Source organism: Oryzias latipes, chromosome 8 (assembly GCF_002234675.1).
Source record: "Oryzias latipes chromosome 8, ASM223467v1".
NCBI lineage: Eukaryota > Metazoa > Chordata > Actinopteri > Beloniformes > Adrianichthyidae > Oryzias > Oryzias latipes.
Genome location: NC_019866.2, coordinates 21,734,224 through 21,757,007, shown reverse-complemented (window position 1 = coordinate 21,757,007; position 22,784 = coordinate 21,734,224). Strand labels below are relative to the sequence as shown.

Below are 22,784 nucleotides of genomic sequence, written 5' to 3'. Positions count from 1 at the left end.
CAAAATGAATCCATCCTTCTGGAAAAGACTTAGACACTTTCTGGGTCTGAGAAAATCTTCAAAAAAGAAGACAAAAAAGGGAACCAAATGAAAGAACTTGAATCCCCCAGAGACATTAGCCCTAGATTCCCTTGGTTTCTGCTAAATACTTTCAAAAGTTTAGTTACATTTTTTTCAGTTAAGAACAATGCTTTTTAAGATGTGTTTTTCTTTTTCTATTATTCCAGTATTTCTTCAGTAGTTTAAGGCTTTTTCACTTTTTGTTGTAAATATGAAATTTTTTGACATAAATTCTATCAGAGTTTACCTTTTTTCTCCTGTGGTTTTTCTTTTTCTTTCTCTATAAAAAACAATATAAATCAAATTTTAATTTAAAGCAAATTATTAAAAAAGACAAAAAAAAAAAATCATGATTTTCATTGGATTGGATCCTTAAAATTCTTTTATGAAATAAGGGAAACAGAAACCAGAAGTAATCTGGAATTCCTGAACTTTGCCCTAAATTTTAAAATAAGTTACATTAGTCTTTAGTACAGAAACCATTTAAATCATTAACACTTACATATATTTTTTACATTTTAAATATCTTGGGTTGTGTTGTGGTTTGCCTCTTGGCCGGGACTCCTGCGAAAAAGAAATCGGTGGATCTCATTGAGAATTTTCCTGGTAAATATAAAACAGTTAAATAAAAATGAAGTGCCGACCTCTTTGAAGTGCGGTTTAATAAAAAAACAAAAAAACAATCTGATCCAGTTATTAGATTCTAAGTCGCTTTTTCGGCAGCTTCACACGCCGACTTGACAGTAGAGGTCATGACCTGCAGCGGCCTCCCACATGGTCTTTTGGTGCAGATGTGGTTTCATGTTCCTTTGTTCCGCTGACGTCGGCTGGTGTGAAACATAAACAATGCCTTCCTCACTCCTCTCGGCTGTTTTGACAGAAGCACAAAGGATGTGGGAAGTTTGACTAATCGTCTTGGCCTTTCGTTTGTGATGGATTTAGATGAAACTCACCCAGAGATCCTCCCAAACATTTGACTGAACTACAGAGAGTGAAAGTGAAGCCAAAACAGCAGATTTTAGGTTAAGATCCCATTTATTTGTTGTTGAAAATCAGAACTAGCTCGTGCCCCATCCCTGCGTTTAACAGCAGCGTGCCATCATCTACTCGACCATCTTCATCTCCTAACGTGAAAACCTTCACACCATGCAGACGCCAGTCATTACAACTCATCACCATAAATAAGAATTAAAGCTCAGTAGAAAACCGTGCTCATAAAATACAGCAGGATTCTGGTCTGCGCAGGTTACAGCACAGTTTCAGGGATGTACAGTTCTGATATGGGATACACCAAAAGAGGAAGATAAAAACTAAAACAAAAAAGTGTTTGATCAATTTTTGCCTTACTTTCTGTCAGCAAAAAAAAAAAAATAATAATAATCCAGTTTTGACATTTCCTTTAAACTTTAGCAGCAAACACTTTACAGTCTGTGAAGGACATTTGTCACCTTTTTAAAGACAAGCATTCATGTCTTCCAGCTGCCTGAAGTGGAGAAAACGTTTCACCCACAGTCAGAAAACCCTGTTCAAACTTTGATGGGGAGACACAAAAATACAGATGAAGACCAGAAAGACAAATGATGAAACAGTAGGGATATTCCACAGTCAATCATAATTTAAAAACAGCTTAGTGCACAATAGAGTCCATTTGTGAGGCACTGAGGAAACACAGCTTTCATCAACAAAGTGCTTTGGTGTGTCTAGAAAAAGTCTAATAAGAATCGCTGGGTTTAGTGTCTAATGTTCAAGTGAATCACGATCTTCATACAGTTTGACATTTTTCAAAACAAAAAAAGCAAAATTAGACAACAACAAGAGTCAGTAGTGCAGTGATGTACCATCAGAATAGCAAAAGCTGGAAAAAGGCCTCACTTTTCCACAGTGTCACTTTAAAAAAATTAAAACATAAAAAACAAGCAACAACAAACAGCAGACTTAAGGACAGAGGAGAAAAAAGGCTACATAGGAAATAAAAATCACCTTCATAGTTCCACCTTTTCCAGCCCTGATCCTCCACTGAGACGACACAAATTCACCAGCAGGGGGCAGCATGAGAAAATCTAACTTGTGAGGTGCATCTGTTCAGAGAAGGCATAGAGGCAGGGAGCTCTCATCCTTCCACCTTGGAAGACGCGTCCTAGCTGAAGTTTCCTCTTGGCTGGAGTCGGGTCAGGCCTTTCCGGGCGTTGGTGTACTGCCTCTGCTGGGCGAGGAAGGACATGGCCTGGTTGGAGGGACCCTGGCGCTCGCCTGTGACTTTCTGATGCAAAGCCATGCCCTGAAGTGGATGGTGAGACGCTTTTGAATTGTTGGGGGAGGAGCTGAGCAACCGTGTTTTTATCCATATACCTACCATGTTGTACCAAGCGGAGATGATGAGCTTCTCCTCCTGTTCGTGCCTCGTCCTGGACTTCTCGTGGTCATGCTGTGCCAAAAACATGAAGACGCATCAAAGTGAGGTTGGTGTCGGCTGGAGGATCTGCGTGTTTTTGAGCGATTGTGCGACACCTCGAGATGCTGGATCTTCCTCTCCTTCTCCGTCAGCTGATTTTTCAGAGCCTGGATGTCAGGAGTCACCGGCTGCTGCTTGGGATCCAGAGTTTTAATCACCTGCAAACAAACGTTACAATCCTTCAATAACACTGGACCAAAAGAGTTTTGAGAGAAATGACACGCATGAAGAAAGCATGTTGTCTCGTCCTTTGTATGATCTGCTGCTCCCAGAGTTGATGGGATGTAACCCGGCTCAACTAACCCTTTTTTTCTGTGTCAGGCATGTGGGCGGGATCAGCTAAGCAAATTTCATCTACATTAAATCAGGAGAACTTCCAAGACTTTTTGTTTTTTGGCCTCAGATTCAGGTTTGTCATTTTTAAAAGGAAACAAATTAAAATCTCAAATTTTTCATCTCAATTTGGTCTCCAAAAGCTCCTGGGGGTAAAGCGGAGAAAATTCAAGTTCAGTTATCACCCGATTTGACGTTTTAGAGTAGATTTATTGGATTGGCCTGGTGCATTATTAACCCTTTAAAATGCGATCTACACTTTCTTTTAACCCATAACTGCCAAGAAAATCACCTCAGCCTTTTAAGGTGCAACAAAAAAAAAAGTCACTAAAGATGATATTTTCTCAAAATAATAATAACTTTATTAGCGGTATACTTGCAACTTTAAACAGCTGGTTCCTGAATATTATAGTCGATGGGAATAATTGTTGCATTAAATCCATATTTGGAGTAAAGTCTTTTGTCTGTTAAATGGAGCTTTGGTTTATTTCACTTTAAAGTTTCTTCTGCTTCCTCATTGGTTCTTTTCTGTAAAAAGAAACTTTCCACACGTTTGTTCTTTGTTCATTTTGTTAGCTTGGGGGATTCTATTTAGCTGTCTGTGCAGCTGCTTTAAGAAACTACCAGTTGTATTTTTGACACGTGACTGAGTGACTTCACGTGTGTCAAGAATGAGTGGAATGTTGTGGAGAGAATCCAGTTGTTTTTAAAAATAAAACTTCCTTCAGAAATAAATTATGAAGGTTATGGTTGTTTTTTTTGTCCCACAGACTGATACCGGTCTGCGGGTTGGGGACCAACAACGTAAAAAAAAACCAGGGCGGGCCAAAAGCTCCCTCCTCGGCAACAGGGAGGGAAAGTGGGGTAGGGGTTGAACTCCTGCCGCTCTGCAGAAACTGTGTCCAAGAAAACAACAGGTTTTTTTTTTAATAAAATTGTGATTAATAATGTCATCCTCATAATTTAAAGACCACTGGGAATGCTTTTAGAATAGTTTAAGAGAGGATGGGAGTGACACCTTAAAATGATACAAGCATGAACGAGCAACACTGAGGACTGACTGTTCTGGCTTTCTCCATGTAGCGTTTGTATCTCTCCTCCATCTGCTTCATGTCCTCATCCTTCTTCCGCAGGATCTCCTGGAGTTCATCGATCTTCTTCGCCACTGAGACATGAAGAAATCCACGGTTATAAACAGAAACCCAAAGTGTTGCAGAGAGAGGCGGAAACGGCTTACTGCTGCCGTCGGCTTTGGGCTCCAGGTCATCGATGACTTCTTTTTTCTTTTGGAGGTCTGAGTGGGCTTCGTGGAGCTTCTCCCTGAAACAGGAGAGCATCAAAAAGTGAGTCCTGGGTGACGTCCTCCTGATACAGGTAACAACAGGAGAGAACACTTACAGATGCTCCTCCAGCTTCTTCTTTAGTAAAGAGGACTTGATAGAATAAATAAAAAAGGAAAATGTTAATTTTTACTTCACCACACATTCAATTGTGTACACAGGAGAAGCAGTGGAATCAAGCTATGGGAGTCAAATGAAGGGCCAGTCGGACGGTGGTGGGGAGGGGGGGTACTTACGATGGCCTGATTTTGGCAGAGTTGACGGTTGGGGGCAGGCGGAGAGAGGCAGACAGAGAGGGGCAGGCGTTAGCGGCGAGTCACCACAACAAACACGGGTTAAAGTCATCCGGACCCGAGGAGGAGGAGGAGGAACAACACGGCAGTCCTCAAAGTGTCTCCGCCCTCCTCCTTTCAGGGAAGGAAGAGCGCCACGCAGACATCTGCACAGCATTCTGCCCACTACACTTCACAGCAAAACACATCCCCTGCGTCTCCTCAGGAGGAGACGCAGCTCTTCAACTCACATCTTCGTTCTTGCTGTCCTGCTCATGCAGAGCTCTCTGCAGCTCCTCCACCTGACAGCGGAGATCTGAGATCTGCTGCTGGTTCAGCCTGCAGAGACAAATGGACCAAATGAAAACCCCGGTGTGATGGACCCCCATGGAGAACACGACCTCTGTGTTCTCCAGGAGCTGGTCCGGCTTCACCTCATGTTTGTTCTACATGTACTTGGCAAAGTTTTCTCATCCAGCCAGCTTCTTCCAGGCAAATTCTCAGTAGTTCACCGTTTCACCAAAACATTTCATCCCAGAAAATAGTTTTTTTGAATTAAAGTACACTTTCAATCATATTTTAATTTATTATAAAATAAATATGCATTTTCTTTTCATAAAATCAAAGAACCTGCATCATTTTAGAAGACAGAGATTCAGCAGAAGTTCATCAGAAATTCATCCCTGAGTTTTTGGTGCGGAGCAACCCCTCCCCATTTCTGAGAGTTCTCTGTTTACACTCTCCCCCACTAGCTGACAGCCTCTCACATCCCCAACTTAACATTACCGGTGCAGCTATAATGGCGAGCGATTTTGGAGCTATCCAACCGTACAGCTGGATCCAGATTCCACCTCAGACGTTCATGGATCCGTTTGTCGGCATCAGAATGGAGCAGAGTAGGGAGCTTACAGCCCGCCCATCGTAGCTTCTATGTCACAACTACAATCTATTTTAAACTGCAAATTATCGTCTATCACTAATTCACAGCAATTTAAATAAAAAAATTCTAAGAAATGCAATAATAAGCTTAATTTTCTTTATATACAGTGGAGCAAAAAGGTATTTGCCACTTCAATATGAGAGAGGCCGGTAATTTCCTCTGATGAAACCAAAATAGGACGTTTTGGTAAGAAACATCACGCCTCTCTGCTCATTGGCCAGTTTATGACTCGACTAACTAGGAATGAATAAGAAATGTCATGAAAAAAATTAAGATGATCAACATGTTAAAAGGTATTTGAGGAAGCAGGAATGGTTATTTAGCTGTTTATTACTCAATAGAAGTCTTCTTGGAACTAGTGCAGGGGTCGGGAACCTAAGGCTCGCGAGCCATATATGGCTCTTTTGATGGTCACATGTGGCTCGCAGACAAATCTTTAATTCAAATTTTTTTTCTTCATTAGACCAGTCCTTCTCGTGCGCGATGCGATGGCAGAGGCGCGCAGTAGTAGCGGTGCTTAGAGAGACAAATCTGCGCCAGCACTAGTATAAGTTTAAAATTGTCTATTAATTCACAGAGTTTGTACCACCCGGAAACCTGTGAATTGCCGTGCCTAAAACTGCGCGCTCCCGTCTCTGAGAAAGAGCGCGCAGTTGCGGGGACGGGATGTGTGAGGGAGAAAGCAGAGGGTGGGGCTGAGGTGTTGTGGGGACAGGCAGCAGGTGAATCGCGCAGGGATTGTAAATAGGTAAAACCCACTGCCTGTCACTCACTGCAGCGTGTGAATGTGTGTTTGGCTCCAGGTCCGCATGTGAGCAGTCTGTCTCACATCTACAAAACATTCATACCAACCTAAGATCACGTTTAAAGTCTCAACGCCTGCATGAAGCAGAAACTCACCACGTAAACCAGACTAGACCATCAGCAAAACTACCACGAGAAATACTCATCATTTATTAGCAACAGAATAACAATGTTATTAAAAAGAATCCACAGACTTATTGTACTTTAAAAAGGTTGAAATTACATCAAATGCACACATTCACTTGTATTTTAGTTTTAAACATATTGTCGCGGACTGAGTTGGATGGCTGTTGGGCCGCGTTAAAAGTTCTGGAGTTCATTGACCGCATCAAGCAGAGAGCTGATTGGCTCTCAGTTCTGTCGCTCAGCCTGTTGTTAGGTAGTTTGGACCAATGGGGTTCAGCTATGGGCCGAATAAGGGAAAGGGGAGGGCTGCAGCGGGAGCAGGGGAATATAAAGTTGGGAGACGCGCTCTCGTCTCGGCGGGAGAGATTCAGGAGTTGCTGAATTAATTGTTCGGCGTTTGTCGCGGTCTGCAGTAACCCGAATAAAGAACCTTAAAAGAGGTTAAGTCTCCGTGCCTCAGTGTGGGAAAGGGACACTACATTATTGTATGGCTCTTTCGAAATTACATTTCAAAATATGTGGCATTTATGGCTCTCTTGGCCAAAAAGGTTCCCGACCCCTGAACTAGTGGGAACTTCCTGTTTGGAGTGCTAGAGGCAGGGGTCACTCAGTCCGGTTCTCATATACAGTTGATTATTGATTTGCTCTCAATCCCTCCACAGCCTGAAGACATCCTCCTTAATGAACAGTAGAGGCTCCTGTGTCTTCATGCTGGAATATTCGGAATAGATCCCATCAGTTCTCTCCTGAACGGTCCCAACTGGAATATATGTGATGCCTTCCACTTAAAGGACGTGTTGTTTTTCAGCTATTTATTCCACAGGAGGAGAAGCAATTTACAAAGAGAAGCCAGGAGTCACACCACCTGCAGCTACCATCTGCTGATTCCCAGTAAACCTTTATGGGTCCGGGTTCTTCTCGAAGCTTCATCCACTAGAGCAACGGTGCCACCTGGTCATTCTCTGCTCTGCTCTACTGAGCATGCTCCCTCCACTCCTCTCCTCCTCCTGTTACCGAGGAGGCTTCCCACACCCTCGGCCTGGTGTGGTAATGGACACACACAAAGACAACACGGTCCACCCACATGTCCACATGCCCACAGGCACGTAAACACACAACCGCACACACACAGTCGAGGGACAATCTGGCTTTCTGCTGTCTGTCCTCCAGCCCCGCCCACACAGCTCCGCTGAGCACACAGTCCAGAGGGTGAGTTGACATTTAGGCAGATATCACTCCTTTCCTCAGCCAAACCACCAGCTTCACATCCAGGAACACACAATATGGTGGCCCGAGTGCTCAGAGACTGAGAAGTGGTTCTGCATGTGGACTTCCCACTGTCCTACCTGTCCTGGGTCTCCAGGGTGTTCCTGCTCCGCTGAGCCCCCTCCAGCTGGGCCTGGACTTCCACAAGTTTCTGTCTGTAGTTCTCCTCTTGAACGCACAACATCTTGTTTTCACTTTGAAGACGGACCACAGTCTCCCTGAAGAAACAACAAAACAAACCAAAAAAAAAAGGGGGATAGGCAGGAGAAGATGGAGACCTTTAAAGCCAAACATGCCATGTGTCGCCATTCCCAAGCCAGCTGCACCTCCAGCCTCCAAAAATAAACGCGCGTCTGTGAGATGCATCAACAGCAGGAGTGGCATAGTGATGGTTACAGCGCGTTCAGAAGAGCTGCTGCGATTGCACCCAGACGGCCCGATGGAGGACATACCTGAGCTCGGCGGGGAGGATCTCTGCAGCCAGGTTCCCCACGCCGTCACTCAGGTCTCCTCCTGTAATATAAAGACCAGATGACACATTTTATACAATCAAGTACTACCTAAATGATTTTTTTAAATGACAGTTTGTAACATTCAAGAACATCTGAGCTGACATCGGTTTGCAGCAGCGTTGAAGAGTTTTCCTTCTGCGCTGAGGTCACCTGACTCACCTGCTGCACTCAGAAACCTCTGCTGCACCTGGGCACACCTGAGCTCCTCATTGGTCTCCCGAAGCGTGTCCCTCTCAGAGATCAGGCGCTGCAGAGCAAAGCACAGGACTCAGATGAAACACCTTACGGTTTTTGTTTTTGTTTTGTTGGAATCATGCAGAGACGGCGTTAAAACTCAAGTAAGGGTGCTTCCACGTTTAGACTTGCACCATGTTAAGGTCTGGTTTAAATTAAAAGAAGATGGGAGCAAGCTAGTAACTGACGTCCTCCCACAGTAACCCAGGACAATCACTTCTTTCACATTTCAGTGGGTGCGAGAACTGACGCAGGATGTGGGAGTTGGTGGAAGAATGGTACGATATCTGTGATGCAACAAACCCTCCTGCAGATCTACACAACTGCTGTCAGGAAAATTAAAAAGAAAAAAAACCTACGACATGGAAAAATCACCTCTTTCTCCTTCAGAAGAGCATTATACTTGTCGTGAAGGTTTTGGTACTCAAACTGCCACTTCTCAGCTTTCATGGCCTCCGCTGAGTGCTTGGTGTGAAGCTCGTGAGCCTGGAGATCAGAGAACGTTTCGACCTCAGCAGAGATTGAAGCAGGTAAACATCTCCCTTCAGCCCGCTGCTCGCCTGTCTCTTGTAGGTGTCCAGCTGCCCACGGACGGCGTTCGCCCTGCGGAGCTCCTCCTCCAGCTCGCAGGTGCGCTGCATGTACACGGTGTTGCGCTCCTCAAGGAGGCGCACCTGCCTGCGTAGGTCACCCAGATCTTCCAGCTTCCTCTTGTACGTCTCCACCGTGGCTTCCAGCTGGTTTACCCGGTCGGATGAATGCCTGAATGAAGATTGTGAGCAGCAGACATTTTGGTCACTTTAAAGACTCGGTCCAATCATCCTTTGAGCAATTTTCAAAGTGTTCCCAGTGGTCTTTTAATTATGATTATGCCGTCTTTAGCCAAAAATCCTGTGTTGTTTTTGAGGACATAGTTTCTGGTGCACAACCATCCAGCTCAGACGAGGAAAACAAAGAATGGATTCTAAGTACAAGTTTAAAAATAGAAATAATAACACTAAAAAATAAACAGCTACTTGTGAAGAGTTGAATAAAACTAACGCTCTGTTTATACATCGCTTATAGAGAAAAAATCTCAAACTCCCTATTCCAAAGACTTTTTTTAGATAAGATTCAGAGAAAAATATTTAAACAAGAGCTCCCTTCAGATTATAAGGACATTTGTACATTTTCTAACACCAAGGGGGCATTAGTCAGGCATCTGTTAGGAAACTTTAGCACAGAAAATATTCCTGTGTTAAAAAATATACAATTAGGATTTATGTAAAAACATAATCAACCTTTTTGCCCTGAAAGATGATCCAAGACTGGGTTGAGTTCTCAGTGTTATAAAGATGTTCTATGAAAAAACTCTAATGCTGCTTTTATTTTTTATTTTTTTTACATAACACCTTTGTTTCATTTAATGATCATCTGTAAAAACCAACAAACAAACAAAAAAAGCTACTAATGTCTACAGATTTTAAACTACATTTTAAATGGATTTTTTTTCCTCCCCAGAACCTTGAAGCCTAAAGTTATGGAACGCAAACTTCGGTCCGTGAACAAAAATTGTCTGACATTAAATCCGTCTGCAAAAGGTTGGAGACCCACTGATCTAGAGGCTCATCCTGAACAGGAACTAAGAGTCTCCTTGATCATCTGGATGTTTGCAATTTGTCCTTCAGGATTTACTGGCATTCCACAGATGTGAATTTGTCGTTTGGAGTCAAACTTGGTGAAATTAAAGGCTTAAAACAATTTAAACAACACAGGATTCTGCTCAAAGATACAACTTGTTTTCGCTCTTTCAGGACTTAAATAAAAAAGCAAATACATTTTTTTTTTAGTTTTTTACATTTTCCAATAAGTTTAACATACTGTTTATGAATTTTGATTTCAAGCTTTTTAGGATTTGAGTCTTTTTTTAAAAAACAAAACGTCATTTCTGGACTCAGGGCTAAAGCCCGATACAGAAAAAAAGAAAAACAACCGCTGACTGAATAAAAAAGAACAGCATAAATTTGAGTGAAAATCTGCATTTTGTTCACTAGGATGATCAACTCTGAAGCTCGGATGGATCAGGGAGTCGGAGCCCCTCTCACCTGAGAATGTCCATCTCATCTTTGAGGGCTTGGGCCTCCTCAGCCAGGCTGGTCAGCTCGTCGTTGCGCTGCTGCAGGTCGGCCGCTTCCCGCTCCAGCCTCTCTGCTCGCACTCGAATGTCATCTCTGCTGCTCTCCAGCCTGACGCGCACAGGGGTTTACATTAGTGGGAGAGTCATTGCAGAGACACTGAAGGAAACAAGATGAGTCAAAAGCATCTGATTCTGGTGTAAATACACCCACTGAGTTATTAGAAAATTGATTTTATGCCTTTGAAAATCCGCCTCTCTTCGATCCCTGAGGAACTTGTACATGTGGGGTGAGAGAAGCCTCCAGTCAGGACTATAAGTCGCATTTCTTTTGCATAGTTTGGTCAGGGTTGCGTCTTTGACTCGGATGCGAGTTTTATGTGTTTTTTAAAAATAAGTAGCAACAACCGCTCGAGGGCACTGCAGGTGTGTGTAGATGTATCTGCTACTGACGGCAGCGCAGAGAAACAGCCGCTCAAGCTACCGTCTCACCACCATCAATGACGCGCTTTCAAGCAGCCACTTCCAATGAAAAGTCTATTTAAACGCGTAAATGAGCATTTTGGACTTCCTTGTTCAAAACTCTCCCGTGCACACGTAGCTATGCACATTTCTACGACATTTTTCTGGCTCTACGTACAGCCATAGAACATGTATTGAAAGTTAAAATAGGTCTAAGAAATATCCATTCTAGTTTCCATATTTTGTTAAAATTCTCCCAAAAGAGCGACTAATATATGATTTTTGTTGCATTTTTTTTTTTGTTGCTGCTACAACTTGTACTCCGGAGCGACTTATAGTCCGAAAAATACCTGTAATTCTCCTCCTGAAGCTGCTCCATCTGGCTTTGCAGCAGCAGCAGCTTCTTGCCAGTGATGGCGGAGGCGGAGGCGTCCAGGGAGTCGCAGCAGCTCAGCCTCTCCTTCAGGGAGCAGATCTCTGCCTGCATGGACGCCTTCTCCTCCAAACTCAGCGACAGCTGCCGGAGGGGGGCAGAAACACAGAACCCTCACAAAACAAGACAACGGAGAAAAAGCAGTGGTTTCAAAAGCAGGAGGCTCCGGAGAATGTGGGAGAAAACAAACAACTGGAAGTGCAAAGAGGACTTTCAACACATGCTTTGTTCTTCATTCACATGCTATCAGCGGTCAGCTGATGTGCAGCTTTTCTGACTAAACAGAACTTTTCTCAGTGTGAGTTTATCTGCAGCCTTGAAGCTATAAACTCACAACAGGATTTACAAAAAGAAACTGGATTATTTAGTGTCTATTTTGGGCCTAAAACAGGTCAAAAGTCATCACCGAACTGCTAAATAAATCCTTCAAAGTTTCAAAAGGTGAGGAAAAAATAAGCCTCAAAAGTTGAGCTTCATTTACAGTAGACTCAGAAACGCACGTTCAAGGGACCGCTTTCAATGAAAAGTCTATTCTAAATGCACATATACATGTTTTGGGCTTCTGTTGTGTGTTCTTACGTCACTGACTGTATAATGTATAACCGGACTGATTACATGTGATGTCACCAATAGAAAATGCCTCGTTTCCAGTTCAAACCAAATGAAGTCAATTCAGTCGCCATTTTTCCGTGATATGTCCGTTGCCACGTTGGAACCAAACGTCCTGAGTAAGCCGTGATTGGTTTGTGACGGTCTGAGTGCACATTTATATGGCAACCACTCTGTCCAATCAGGAGTGAGCATGTTAGAAGGCCACACCCCTTCTATTGAAAGCGGGCTCAGAAGAATCTCTCAAACGCTTTGAAAGTTTGATGCGAGGCCACCTACTGTTATTGAGGCATCTGATTGGTCAGTTTATAACTTGCGCTATAGCAACATTATAATGAAAAAAAATTAGGATTAGCAAGAACATATTAATAAAAGGTAGAAGAGAAAGAATGGTTATCCTGAAAGACATAATGACTGAGTCACAGCTGTGCATTTCTCAATAGAAATCTATAGGATTTTGGCTTTCGGGGACCAGTGGGTCCTCCCAATTGGACTGGAAGGGGGAGGGGTTGCTCAGTCCAGTTCTGATTTACAGTCAATGGTCACTATGCAGGTTGTGAAGGCCGTTTGTAGGCTCTACATGCAAAACCTGCTGCAATGAAATGCATGCTGAAGGTTAAAAGTTGAACTTGGTAAGGTATAGATAATAATTCACGGAAGTGTCAACAGTTTGACAATTAGACGCAAAGGAGAAAGTATTAATAGGGGTTTGTGCCACCAGAATGATATGACACCAAGTCTTTGGTGTATCAGAATAGAGCTGTGAAAGAAAAAACCTGGAGCACTGCTTAGACATTTTGCACCAATCCTTTCCTAATTTTCTCCTAAATACATGCGCTAATATCGGGTAGCGACAGACCTGTGTGAACACCATATGCTAAAAGTACCTTGAAAGACCTGCACTGGTGTGAACGTAGCTTTAGGTTTTGCGGAGAAAAGAAAGACCCATCCTTAAAAGATGCATCAAAAAAAGTTACAGTTACAAGTAAAGTTACACAAACTTGCAGTTCAGTTTAAAAAACAAAAACTGGACTTTTTGGTTCATCAGGAGGCTTGGAAGCCAGAAAAACCCATCGCTGAACTTTGAGTACAGATTTCATGCTGTTGCTTTGCACCATCAAGAGTAAATAGCTCCTAAAACAACACCAGTGACTAATCTCCAACGTGTGGGCTGAGCAAGTAAACAAACAGGTGGGCTCAGCGCAGCACAAATTATTGCTGCGTCCCAAGGCAACATGTCAGTTTTATCTTGATGTTATGCAACCATCGACCAGAATGTCTCTTAACTAAATCAGTCCCTCCTTGCTCAGCGGTGTGAAACGCGGCTTCCTGCAGGCAGATCGATAAACAGGAGGAGGTTCAAACACGCAGCAGCAACAATCCAACAACACCAAGTCAGACTAACTGCACTTTATTACAATGTACAGCCTTGATTTAAGCAGAAACAAAACATAAAAATGTGTGTTTTTTTTTGCTTTAACTTGTCCTATCCAACAACTGAGCAAGAAGTGAAAGCCTCTTGTGTTGGACATATTTTACTGTTACAACGGGGGGGTGAATCTTCTGACACACAGGGTGTATATTTGAATAAACCCCCTTTTGTAATTTATACTAAACTTTATTCATAGTAATTTTATTTTTTAGCCTTTTTTTGTTGGTGAGGAGGGGGTGTAGGAGGATGATTATAGTGAGGGGGGGGGGGGGGGTAAAATCATAAAGCAAGTTGCTGGAAGTTTATAGTCATTATGGTCAGGTTTAGATGTATAATAAATCTAAAAGGGGCGGGGCCTGTCTGCACACAGACTCAAATGTTACAAACATACCTGTTGGCTTCAAAAATGTTCACATACAAACATGTCAACATGTACACTATGCAATTACGGTTCACACGCACATACTTATGCATTCAGACCAACAGATACAGAGACATTTCATTCAGTCAAGCGAACTATTTGTGCAAAGGTGAGCTAACACCTGTGCTCGAGTGAGTGTTTATGTTCTTCTGGGGTGGGTGATAGAATGTAAAAATAAATAAATAAATAAATAAAAGGGGGAGAGTGCCCAGTCATCCCCACACCAAGACCCCTCCGAAGCAGTAGTGGTGGCCAGGACCCCCAACACCTGCACAGTACAGCAGATAGAGGAAAACCGCCCACCTGTCAATCATATCCGCCACCCAGGCCAGAGCCAGCAGGACCACCACAGGGGCCCCCAATGCCAGAGAGACCAGAGAGGCATGGGGGAAAAAGAGAGTGCAAGCTCCAGCCCGACCAGAAGAATGGCCCCCCCGTCGCGCCCAGAGGTCCAGCCCCAGACGAGCATCCCCCCTCCCCAACCCCCATGCATGAGCCAGGGTCCCCTAAGGGAGACCCGCCCCACGCTCCAGGCAGCCACCCACCCAGGCCACAGAAGGTCCAGGAGTGAGTGAGGCAGGGGCTGCCCAGGGGACATATTTTAAAAATCCAAAATAACCCAAAATGGGGTCAGCTTCCTGTCACATACTTGTACTTGTAACACAAACCTGTGTTGGGATATAACTATGTGACAGAAAGCTGACCCCCATTCTGGATTGTTTGGGTTTAAAAGGTGCTGACAGGGGGGCTAACGTCACCATCCACAAAACTTAAGGGACAGAAATCTGTCGATATCCTAAGGGGATTAACGACCCTTTGAAGAAATGCGCTCTGGATTTGGGCTGCGAGTTTCCCCAGGCTACAGGAGTCGTTTGTGTTATCCTATTGAAAACCCCCTCCACGCGAAAAGGGGCTTCAGTCAGTCACCTGTGGTCTGAACCAACTGGAAAGTCAAATTCAAACCTGCTGAGCAAACAAGAACAGATATACTAAAGGGGAGCTGATTGACAGAAAAAAACTCCACTCTTTTCTCCTAATTCTGCCTCCAGTTGATTCTTTTTGCCATGAAATCATAACAAAAACAGCCTGAAAACCTGATCATGTTCTGGATTCTTGCCATTGACAGAAAAGATGCAGCGCTCTCACGCTCTAACGCCGGTGTTGTGCCAAGACATGCGTCCCCTGCCAGAATTTGTGTCTGACGTCGTTGGTTTGTTTCGTAGCGCTCATATTTTGCTTCAAAAAGGGTAAAAAGATGAATGTTTATGATCTACTTTATTCTGCGGCTTTTGGGAGTTTATCGTCCCATTTGCATTGTTTTCCACATATTCTACGTAAAACAACGACAGCTTTTTGAGTAAAAAGAAAAAAAAAAAAGAAAAAAAGACTTGTTTGGCTAATTTAGAATTACCCCTTGTGCTATCTTGTGGGTTCCAGATGACCCCACCCTTACATTGACGTGTTATCCCTACCATGACAAAGGTGGAGGGAATTTCATGTAATCCATGGAAACCAGTGAAGTTAAAAAATTCTTGAAGAAAAGAGGTTCAGCGCACTGTCTTGTGGGGTGGAGAGTCATCTGGATCCCATAAGTTGGCACAAGGTATAACAAACCCGATTTATGAAAGTATGAAACAACGGACAATTTATAAATAGTTGTTGCTTCTACTGTTAATTATTAGGGGGTACAGGATGGATCAGCGGCCTGACAGAATCCATGCGGCTGTTGTTCTTTTATTTATATAAAATATGTATAAGTATATCAATAAAAAAATATATAAATCTATAGGTTTCCAGTTATTTAATAAATTTCCAAAAATAAACCTAACTTCATTGGATTTGGAGTAGAGGGCAAAAACTTGGAAAATATGCTCCAGGCAGGATGTTAACCAACACACCTGATGTTGAAGATCTCTGCAGCGCTGGCTCAGATTCTCCTTCTCTTCTGGTTCCTCGCTCAGGAAATAATACTTCCTGGACTGCAAAGACAGGCTGCATGAGAATCTGATTGTCTAATGCCATGGAGAGGGAATATTTTTGAAGAAAAGAGGGCAAAAAAGACAGGCGGAGCCTTCACAAGGTGGAATAAAGAGGAGGATTATTGCTGCGTGTTTCACCTGGAAGTCAAAGTCTCCGTACATCTCTGGGCTCCCTGGTTCTGATGAAGGCTCCTTTGCTAAGAGCTGAGACAAAACCACAAAGGTGGATGAAGAAATTCAACTCTTGGGACTTTTTCTGGGTATTTTTGTTGAGACTTGGGCTATGTTCCCGCCCTAACCCCTACATAGTGCACTTTATAGTGCGTTCGCCATTTTGTAGTGCTGCCCTAGAAATTCCCCAGAAGTCTCTGCGAAAAACCAGTGTGCATCAATGCTCACTAGTTCGGCGAATGTAGACCACGATGCGTTGCTTCTGAACAATTTTTGCCAAAAAATCTATTTAAATGTATTATTTTTAATGAATCCTCAACGTTTTTATCTTCAGAAGACAGTGGACTCAAAAATAAATCGTTGCAAAACAATCATATCAACTAGATTTTAACTCTGTGAAATCCATGACGTCATCTCCGCCGTTTAAAAAAAAACAAAAACAAAGTAGTGAGCACGGTGTTCGAATTGCTTTTAAAATTCAGGGCGCTATATAATGCTGCACTATATAGTTCTCTAGTAGGGGTTAGGGTGGGAATTCGGACACAACCTTGGTCTGTCTGTGATGATGTTTGCTCACCTCTTGGATGGCTGTCATCACCACGTGCTGCACAGACTCCTCAAGTGTCATAATCTGCTGGATTTGCTCTGTAAAAAAAATCAGTCAAGTCCAAATAATCCTGCTCAAAGTTTCCGGGCTGGCTTGAAAAGATCCATGTTTGTTCTGGGTTTGAGGAGCAGAGTAGCTTAGTTTTTGCAGCTAGAGAGAGTGTGTTTGTTTTCCTTACCTTGCTTCTTCTCACAGCTGACAGCACAACCCAACACAAGCTGCACCAGCTTCCCCATCTCAGTGACGTCTTCCATTTCTCCTATTAAGCTCACGTCGGGCAAATGCTCATCAGATACCTGGTGGCTGAGCACCTGACGACAGGAGAGAAAGGTGAGACTTCTTTCTTCAACAAAACAGCGACCATGAAATAAAAAATAAAATAAATCCCCTCACATCTTGATAATATTCCATCATGCTTTTAAGAATCTTTTTCAAGTTGCTGACCTGAAAAAAACAAAACCATAGAGTTAGAGGCTTTGTACTAATTTTAAAATAAAGTAAAAGGAAGTCAAAAAAATCCTTCACATCCTTATCATTCCAGGTAGCTACAGGCTATCCTGTCATGTCCTGCTGTTTCACCAATTACCTTCAGGCGCCAGTTGGCCCCGCTCTCCTCCTTGATCCGGCCTAACCACGTCTCATTAAACCAAGAGGGGTCTCTGTTAATGAGAGACGAGAAGAGCCGCAGCGGCGGCGATGTATATTTGGATGTACGAGATTCAGAAAGAGGCCAGGGGGCAAAGCGGCCCACGCCGGCACTCTAACACCACATTTGGTTAAAGTCGTTTCTTTAAGTTACAGAAAATAAAGCAAAAACATGCAAACCAATGAAGGCAGTTATTCATCCAGCTTTAGCAGCTTTGTACAAAAAAATTCATGTTTAAACTTTACTAGTTAACTGTATTAGAATAAATGTTCAGGAAATCCTTTTTCCAACCAGGTTTTCGACATGAAAAGCACATTCTTACATTCTGTGCAGCACATGTGCGATGGCCACTCCGCTTGTCAGGTCAGATTTACTGCTGCATGATGGGACCTGAAACGTCTGCAACTGCGAACAACAAATGAATTTCATTACGACACACATTTACAGAACACACGGAGGCTTATTGACAGGCAGACGTGACAGAGTCCTCGTTTTTTATCCAGAAAAAATAATGTAACACAAATACGACGTAAGTGTAAAAACACGATCGGACTTAAATTTACAGAAAGATTTCAGGTTTTTGTACCCATTTGGATTTTTTTTTATACCAAATTTAGGATTAATATTTCAACTTCTAACTTTTTTCGTTAACATGTATTTTTTCTAATCCCAGAGGCAAAAAATAAAAGATAAATGTCTATATTTATTTATTTTTACTAAGCATAAATGCATAATAAGGATTTGTGAAAAATATTTACCTTCACGTGCTGGAAAAACATTTTTAAGTTTAACCTTCAACAAAAAGGTTTTAGAAAGCGGTGAGTTTAACTCGAATTCTGTGGAAATCTAAAACCTGGTTTGTGTAACCAGGATGAGGATTAGAAAACCTTTTTTTCCATTAAAAAGACATCAGGAAATAAAATCAGCCTCCTCCAAGTCCGTGTTTTTCAACCTTTTTTTTTCTTTTTAGCCAGGGTCCACTTTCTCCTTGATAAAAACCACAGCACCAACCGAAAATAGTTAATAAAAAAGGAAATAACAATTAAAAGTAATTCTTGTCAAAGTGTCATGGAAAAACTGGGTTAGGGTATCCGGATTTGCTTTGAACTTGTCTGACTGGTGGATCATTTTCTGTTTTATTTTCCAAGTTTAAATCCTCCTCTGAATCCCTCACTTATGGTGTGCCACAAGGCTCAATTTTGGGACCTTTATTGTTAATTTTGTATCTGCTGCCTTTGAAGAATATTTTAAGCTATTTTAATGATATTTCCTATAATTTGTATGCTGATGACTTTCAGCTTTTTGTCTGGATTCGGTCAAGAGTTGAATGAACAACAACTTTCTCCAACTTAATGAAGCCAAAACTGAGGTCCTAGTCTGTGCTCCTGACAGTTGCCTCCCCCAGATAGTCCAGCTGCTTGGTCCACTTGCTTCTTTTATCAAGCCCTCTGTCAGGATCCTTGGGGTGACTCTCGACTCCCGGTTTTATCCCTCGACTCTCATGTCGGGTCACTTGCTCGTTCTTGTTTTTATCTTCTTAAAAATATTGCAAAACTGATTTTAATTGTGTCGCGTTCTGAGATGGAGATGCTCATCCACGCTTTTATATCTTCTCGCCTTGATTACTGGAACTCCACCTTCACATGTTTAAGCAAAACATCTTTAGAACATCTCCAGGTTGTCCAGAACGCTGCTGCAAGGCTTTCATCTAATTCATCCAAGTTTTCACACGTCACCCTGTTGTTAATCCAGCTGCACTGGCTCCCCATCTGTTTCCGAGTACATTTTAAAATCCTGGTTTTAACAAACACAGCTCTTAATACCCAACCACCGGTCTACATAAAATACCTTGTGCAGTCAAACACTCCCAGCAGGTCACTGAGGTCATGTGACCAGGGTCTGCTGGTTGTTCAGAGAACCCGGTTAAAACTAGAGGTGACAGAACCTTTGCAGCAGTGGCTCCAGCCCGTATGATGATGCATCTGCCGCCAAACTTCATAGCTGTTACAAGGCAGAGGAGTTTCTTTAAACACTCTCGCCTCTAAAGGAACCAAATAAACCAAAAAAGCAGCAGTTTGTGTGACAGAGATACCTGGATGTGGATACCTCATGATTGAACATGGCTTTCATTGTGTCTGACCAAGGAATCCTTTGAATAAAAAGAGTTTTCTAAAACAGATTCCCTTTTCCAATGTTGGAAAGACACAAATTTTATTCTCTTTTAAATAACCGCTTACTAATTTTGTCAGAAAGATGACCTAAATGTCAAAATCTTTAATCATTGACTTTTTCCATTTTAACTGTCTCTCTAGTATCTCTCCATTTTGAGAGAAACAATTCAGTCACCAATCACATTTACTTGTTGTTTTATTGTATTCTTCCAATTTTATACTTTAACAAATGCAAGAATAAGAATATAACTTATTTTTGATCCCACAACAGGGAAAATGGTTTGTTAGATAGCTAAAATAAAATAACATAAAAAAATAAAAGAACAGATAATAAATAACAGGGGGGAGTCTCCCTATGGCGGCCCCCAGCCCGGATAAAATACAGGGTTGGGTCAAAATCTCTGCCAAACAACCAAAGTGAATCCATGAAAGCGGATAAGCTGTGGCGACCGCTGAAGGGATATGCTGAAAGGTGAACGACGACATATTTAACTCCTGTCATGCAAAACGAATGAAATGAATGCTGTCCTGTAGTTCTATGATGACAAAATAGATGTCGATTTGTTAGCTCTGACGTGGCCGTTTTTGTGGATGTTTGATGAATCAAACGACGGTTTAGAGAAATAAATCTTGTGCTGCTGTAAGCCTGTAACTGTTGGAAAGCATTTGTCGCAGGTCACTCTGCTATGACCAGGCTGATCCCACACATGTTCAAGGTTGAGGTCAGGTCGTTCCATCCTCTCCACTCCCAAATTCTGAAAGTATTCGGCGCCATGTGCGGCTGTCATATTGGAGGGATTGATCACAAACTGTGGAGATGCTGAGATCCCCTACCATCACACTACCGCCACCAAAAGATGTCAGCAGATCTAAATATTATAAGTGAAGATAGCATTCACTCCATTTGTTTAGATCTCACTCTATGTGTAGCTAAAACCACCGCAAACTGGCCAAAGCGGGAGGTTTTTTTGTTGCTGCTACATTTATTGAATTTTGCAGTCTGGAATGGAGTCGGGACAATTTGCACGAGTAGTTGCACGCATGCGCATGTAAATCCACTAAATCTCTATGTGGGAGTTCTTAACGCGCTTATTAGATCAGATGGCGTTTAGATTTTGACTTCACGCTGCGTGGAAACGTGAGCCCGAGTGGATTTTCCACTGAGCCTAAAAAAAAAAAAAACAAGTCACCGGTAGGGCTGGTCTAAGTTACGCGGTTCCTGGAGTCTCTCGGGTCTTTTTGGAATTGTTTGGTTGCATAATGGCATAAGTCAACAACGGTGGTGACATCAGTCACTCTGGGGGTAAACCACCAGAAATAAACTCCAAGAAATGAAAAAGAGTTAGCTTTAATAGCTAACGAGGGCTTAAAGCTTAACAATAACAAAGTTGTCGTTGTCCACGAACAAACATCCTCCATATTTGGGATAATTGACCAACACCTGCTGCTGTCACCTGTGTTAGCAATTGGTAGCTAACCCCACTGGTCTCTAAGCAGCTAGTTTCAAACTTACCCAGGTTAGCAGTGAGTCACACAGTTTAGCTTTGTCCAGACTCATTCTGCTGTCAAAGACGTCACTAGCGGACAGACGAAGACTTTATGTCCCTTTTCTACCCTTAAGACTTGTATCGCCCTGAAGTTTATAACTCAGTCCGCGATCCTTTCCACGTCAGACATGATCCTGCTGCGTCCTCCGGCTCCGCTTCGCTTTTTCAGGGCCCTATTGTCCTTGCGAGCCTCCGTAGGAGCGCGGGTCCCCATGGAAACGGATAATGTTACGGGTCAGCGTGTCTGGTCACGAGAAAAATAACAATTATGGAAATTATGGACTACTTTTAACGCTCTTTTTTAACGCTTGATTAAATGCTGGCAAGTTCAAAGTGTTGTTTATTTACAAGTTACTGAACGCGTTAAAACGCTCTAAAATAGATTTTAGCTCAACAGTTTCTGTGAATAATGGCAATTATCTTCAAGTGAAATTGTGTTTAAAAGTTTAAGCTACGATTTAGAAAAAGTATTTGTGCATAAATTTCCTACAGTTGTCAATTTAGTTTTTTAGAATAACGATTTTATTAAATTTTTTGACATGGTATAAATAAAAACATTCAAGTATATTTTTTTACAAAAAACTATTAATTAAAAAAATACATACATATTTTTAAATGTATTATTATGTGTTTTTTGAAATGCGTGTGTGCTGTTTTTTTTTTTTTTTGCTGATTTTAAATGGGTTTTAAATAATAAATGTCAAAATTCTTGGATGAGTGTTGAAGCTAGTCCTCTTGTAAATCACCAGAAGAGTCATGGTGATTACCACACAATACTGATAGTTGCCCCATGTTGCACCTGGAAACCTTTCCTCACTCTTTATTCTCTGTCTCTCTCAGTCTTTATTGTTCATGCCTGTACATGATTCTCTCTTTAAACAAATGTCTCCATGTGTTGAAGGTTTCTTCCTCATAAATGACAGTAATTTTTCTCCAGTTTTTTGTTTAATGGAAGTCTCAGTGTATATAAACATTACATGCCATGTCCCATAATTCACTTGAATGCCAATTTAAAAATCTTGCAAATAGGTCGTTGGATAAGCAGAAAACAATTCAGAAGCTGACTTCATTAATTTTTATTTGTCAGATTAAGCTGTTTGATGTTTCGATGTCTTGTTGTTCTTTCTTCAAAGTACCTGAAAGCACCACTGGATGGCTGTAGTTGACAAAAAGCTTTGGGACAGAGCATTGCACAACTGGCTGCCATAACACAAAAACCACAGCATTATGGTGATTTGAACATCACATTTTCCAGGACACAATACGAATAATTTTTTTTTAAAGGTTTTGTAAAAGTACCATGGACCATCATCAGAGGTTATCAGCGATTTTCCATTGGTTTGTCACTTAGCTACAAAATCATTTTCCAGGTTTTTGTCAGAAGTCAGAAATAACAACATGCTGTCTCACACGTACGCCTTTCCATTGGTAATCTGCATATCACCCATTGCCTCTTTCCCACTTTCTAATACAATTCAAACCACCAACAACCTAGTTGCACCAGAAGATTTTCTGTTTGCTTTGGCAAACCCAGGGAGTGAGTGTGTGTGAGTCCACAATGCTTCTTTAACACCTGCATGATGTGAAATGTCTGTTGTGCCTCTGGACGTTCCCATCCAAAACCAGTCTGGTCACACAGCACCACCTTACATCTGGCTTTACCATATTTGTTTGAACAGAGGTCCTGTTTTTCAGGATGTTTCTCCTGCTGGAGGAATACAGATGTTTACTTATTCTGTTCAAATGGCTGTTATTGGGATAACTTTACTTTGCTTAACTCACTGGGAATCCTGGTGGAGATAAAATCCCATTTTCTATTCACCTTGTCAGGTGTTTCTGTGCAGGGCAAGCAAT

General features: G+C 42.1%; 1 protein-coding gene across 2 annotated transcripts; it reads right to left on the bottom strand.

Annotated features, from left to right (window-relative positions):
• Positions 1-1,076: 1,076 nt before the first annotated feature.
• Positions 1,077-21,109, bottom strand: hook2 (hook microtubule tethering protein 2). 2 transcript variants are annotated; one of them, XM_004071971.4, is made up of 23 exons: positions 20,897-21,109; positions 17,535-17,617; positions 17,153-17,225; positions 16,960-17,010; positions 16,745-16,877; positions 16,537-16,604; positions 15,927-15,992; positions 15,708-15,788; positions 11,265-11,431; positions 10,424-10,564; positions 8,900-9,101; positions 8,715-8,825; positions 8,265-8,352; positions 8,046-8,106; positions 7,674-7,811; positions 4,709-4,796; positions 4,422-4,427; positions 4,244-4,278; positions 4,083-4,165; positions 3,907-4,010; positions 2,569-2,670; positions 2,414-2,485; positions 1,077-2,338 (listed from the first exon to the last, which is right to left on the bottom strand). In XM_004071971.4, exons 1-23 carry the CDS (start codon positions 20,939-20,941, stop codon positions 2,198-2,200), a joined length of 2,139 nt encoding a protein of 712 aa, XP_004072019.1. In that variant the 5' UTR covers positions 20,942-21,109; the 3' UTR covers positions 1,077-2,197. The 2 variants fall into 2 exon arrangements, with proteins under 2 accessions (XP_004072019.1, XP_011476879.1); XM_011478577.3 differs by lacking the exon at positions 4,422-4,427.
• Between the last annotated feature and the right edge of the window lie 1,675 nt (positions 21,110-22,784).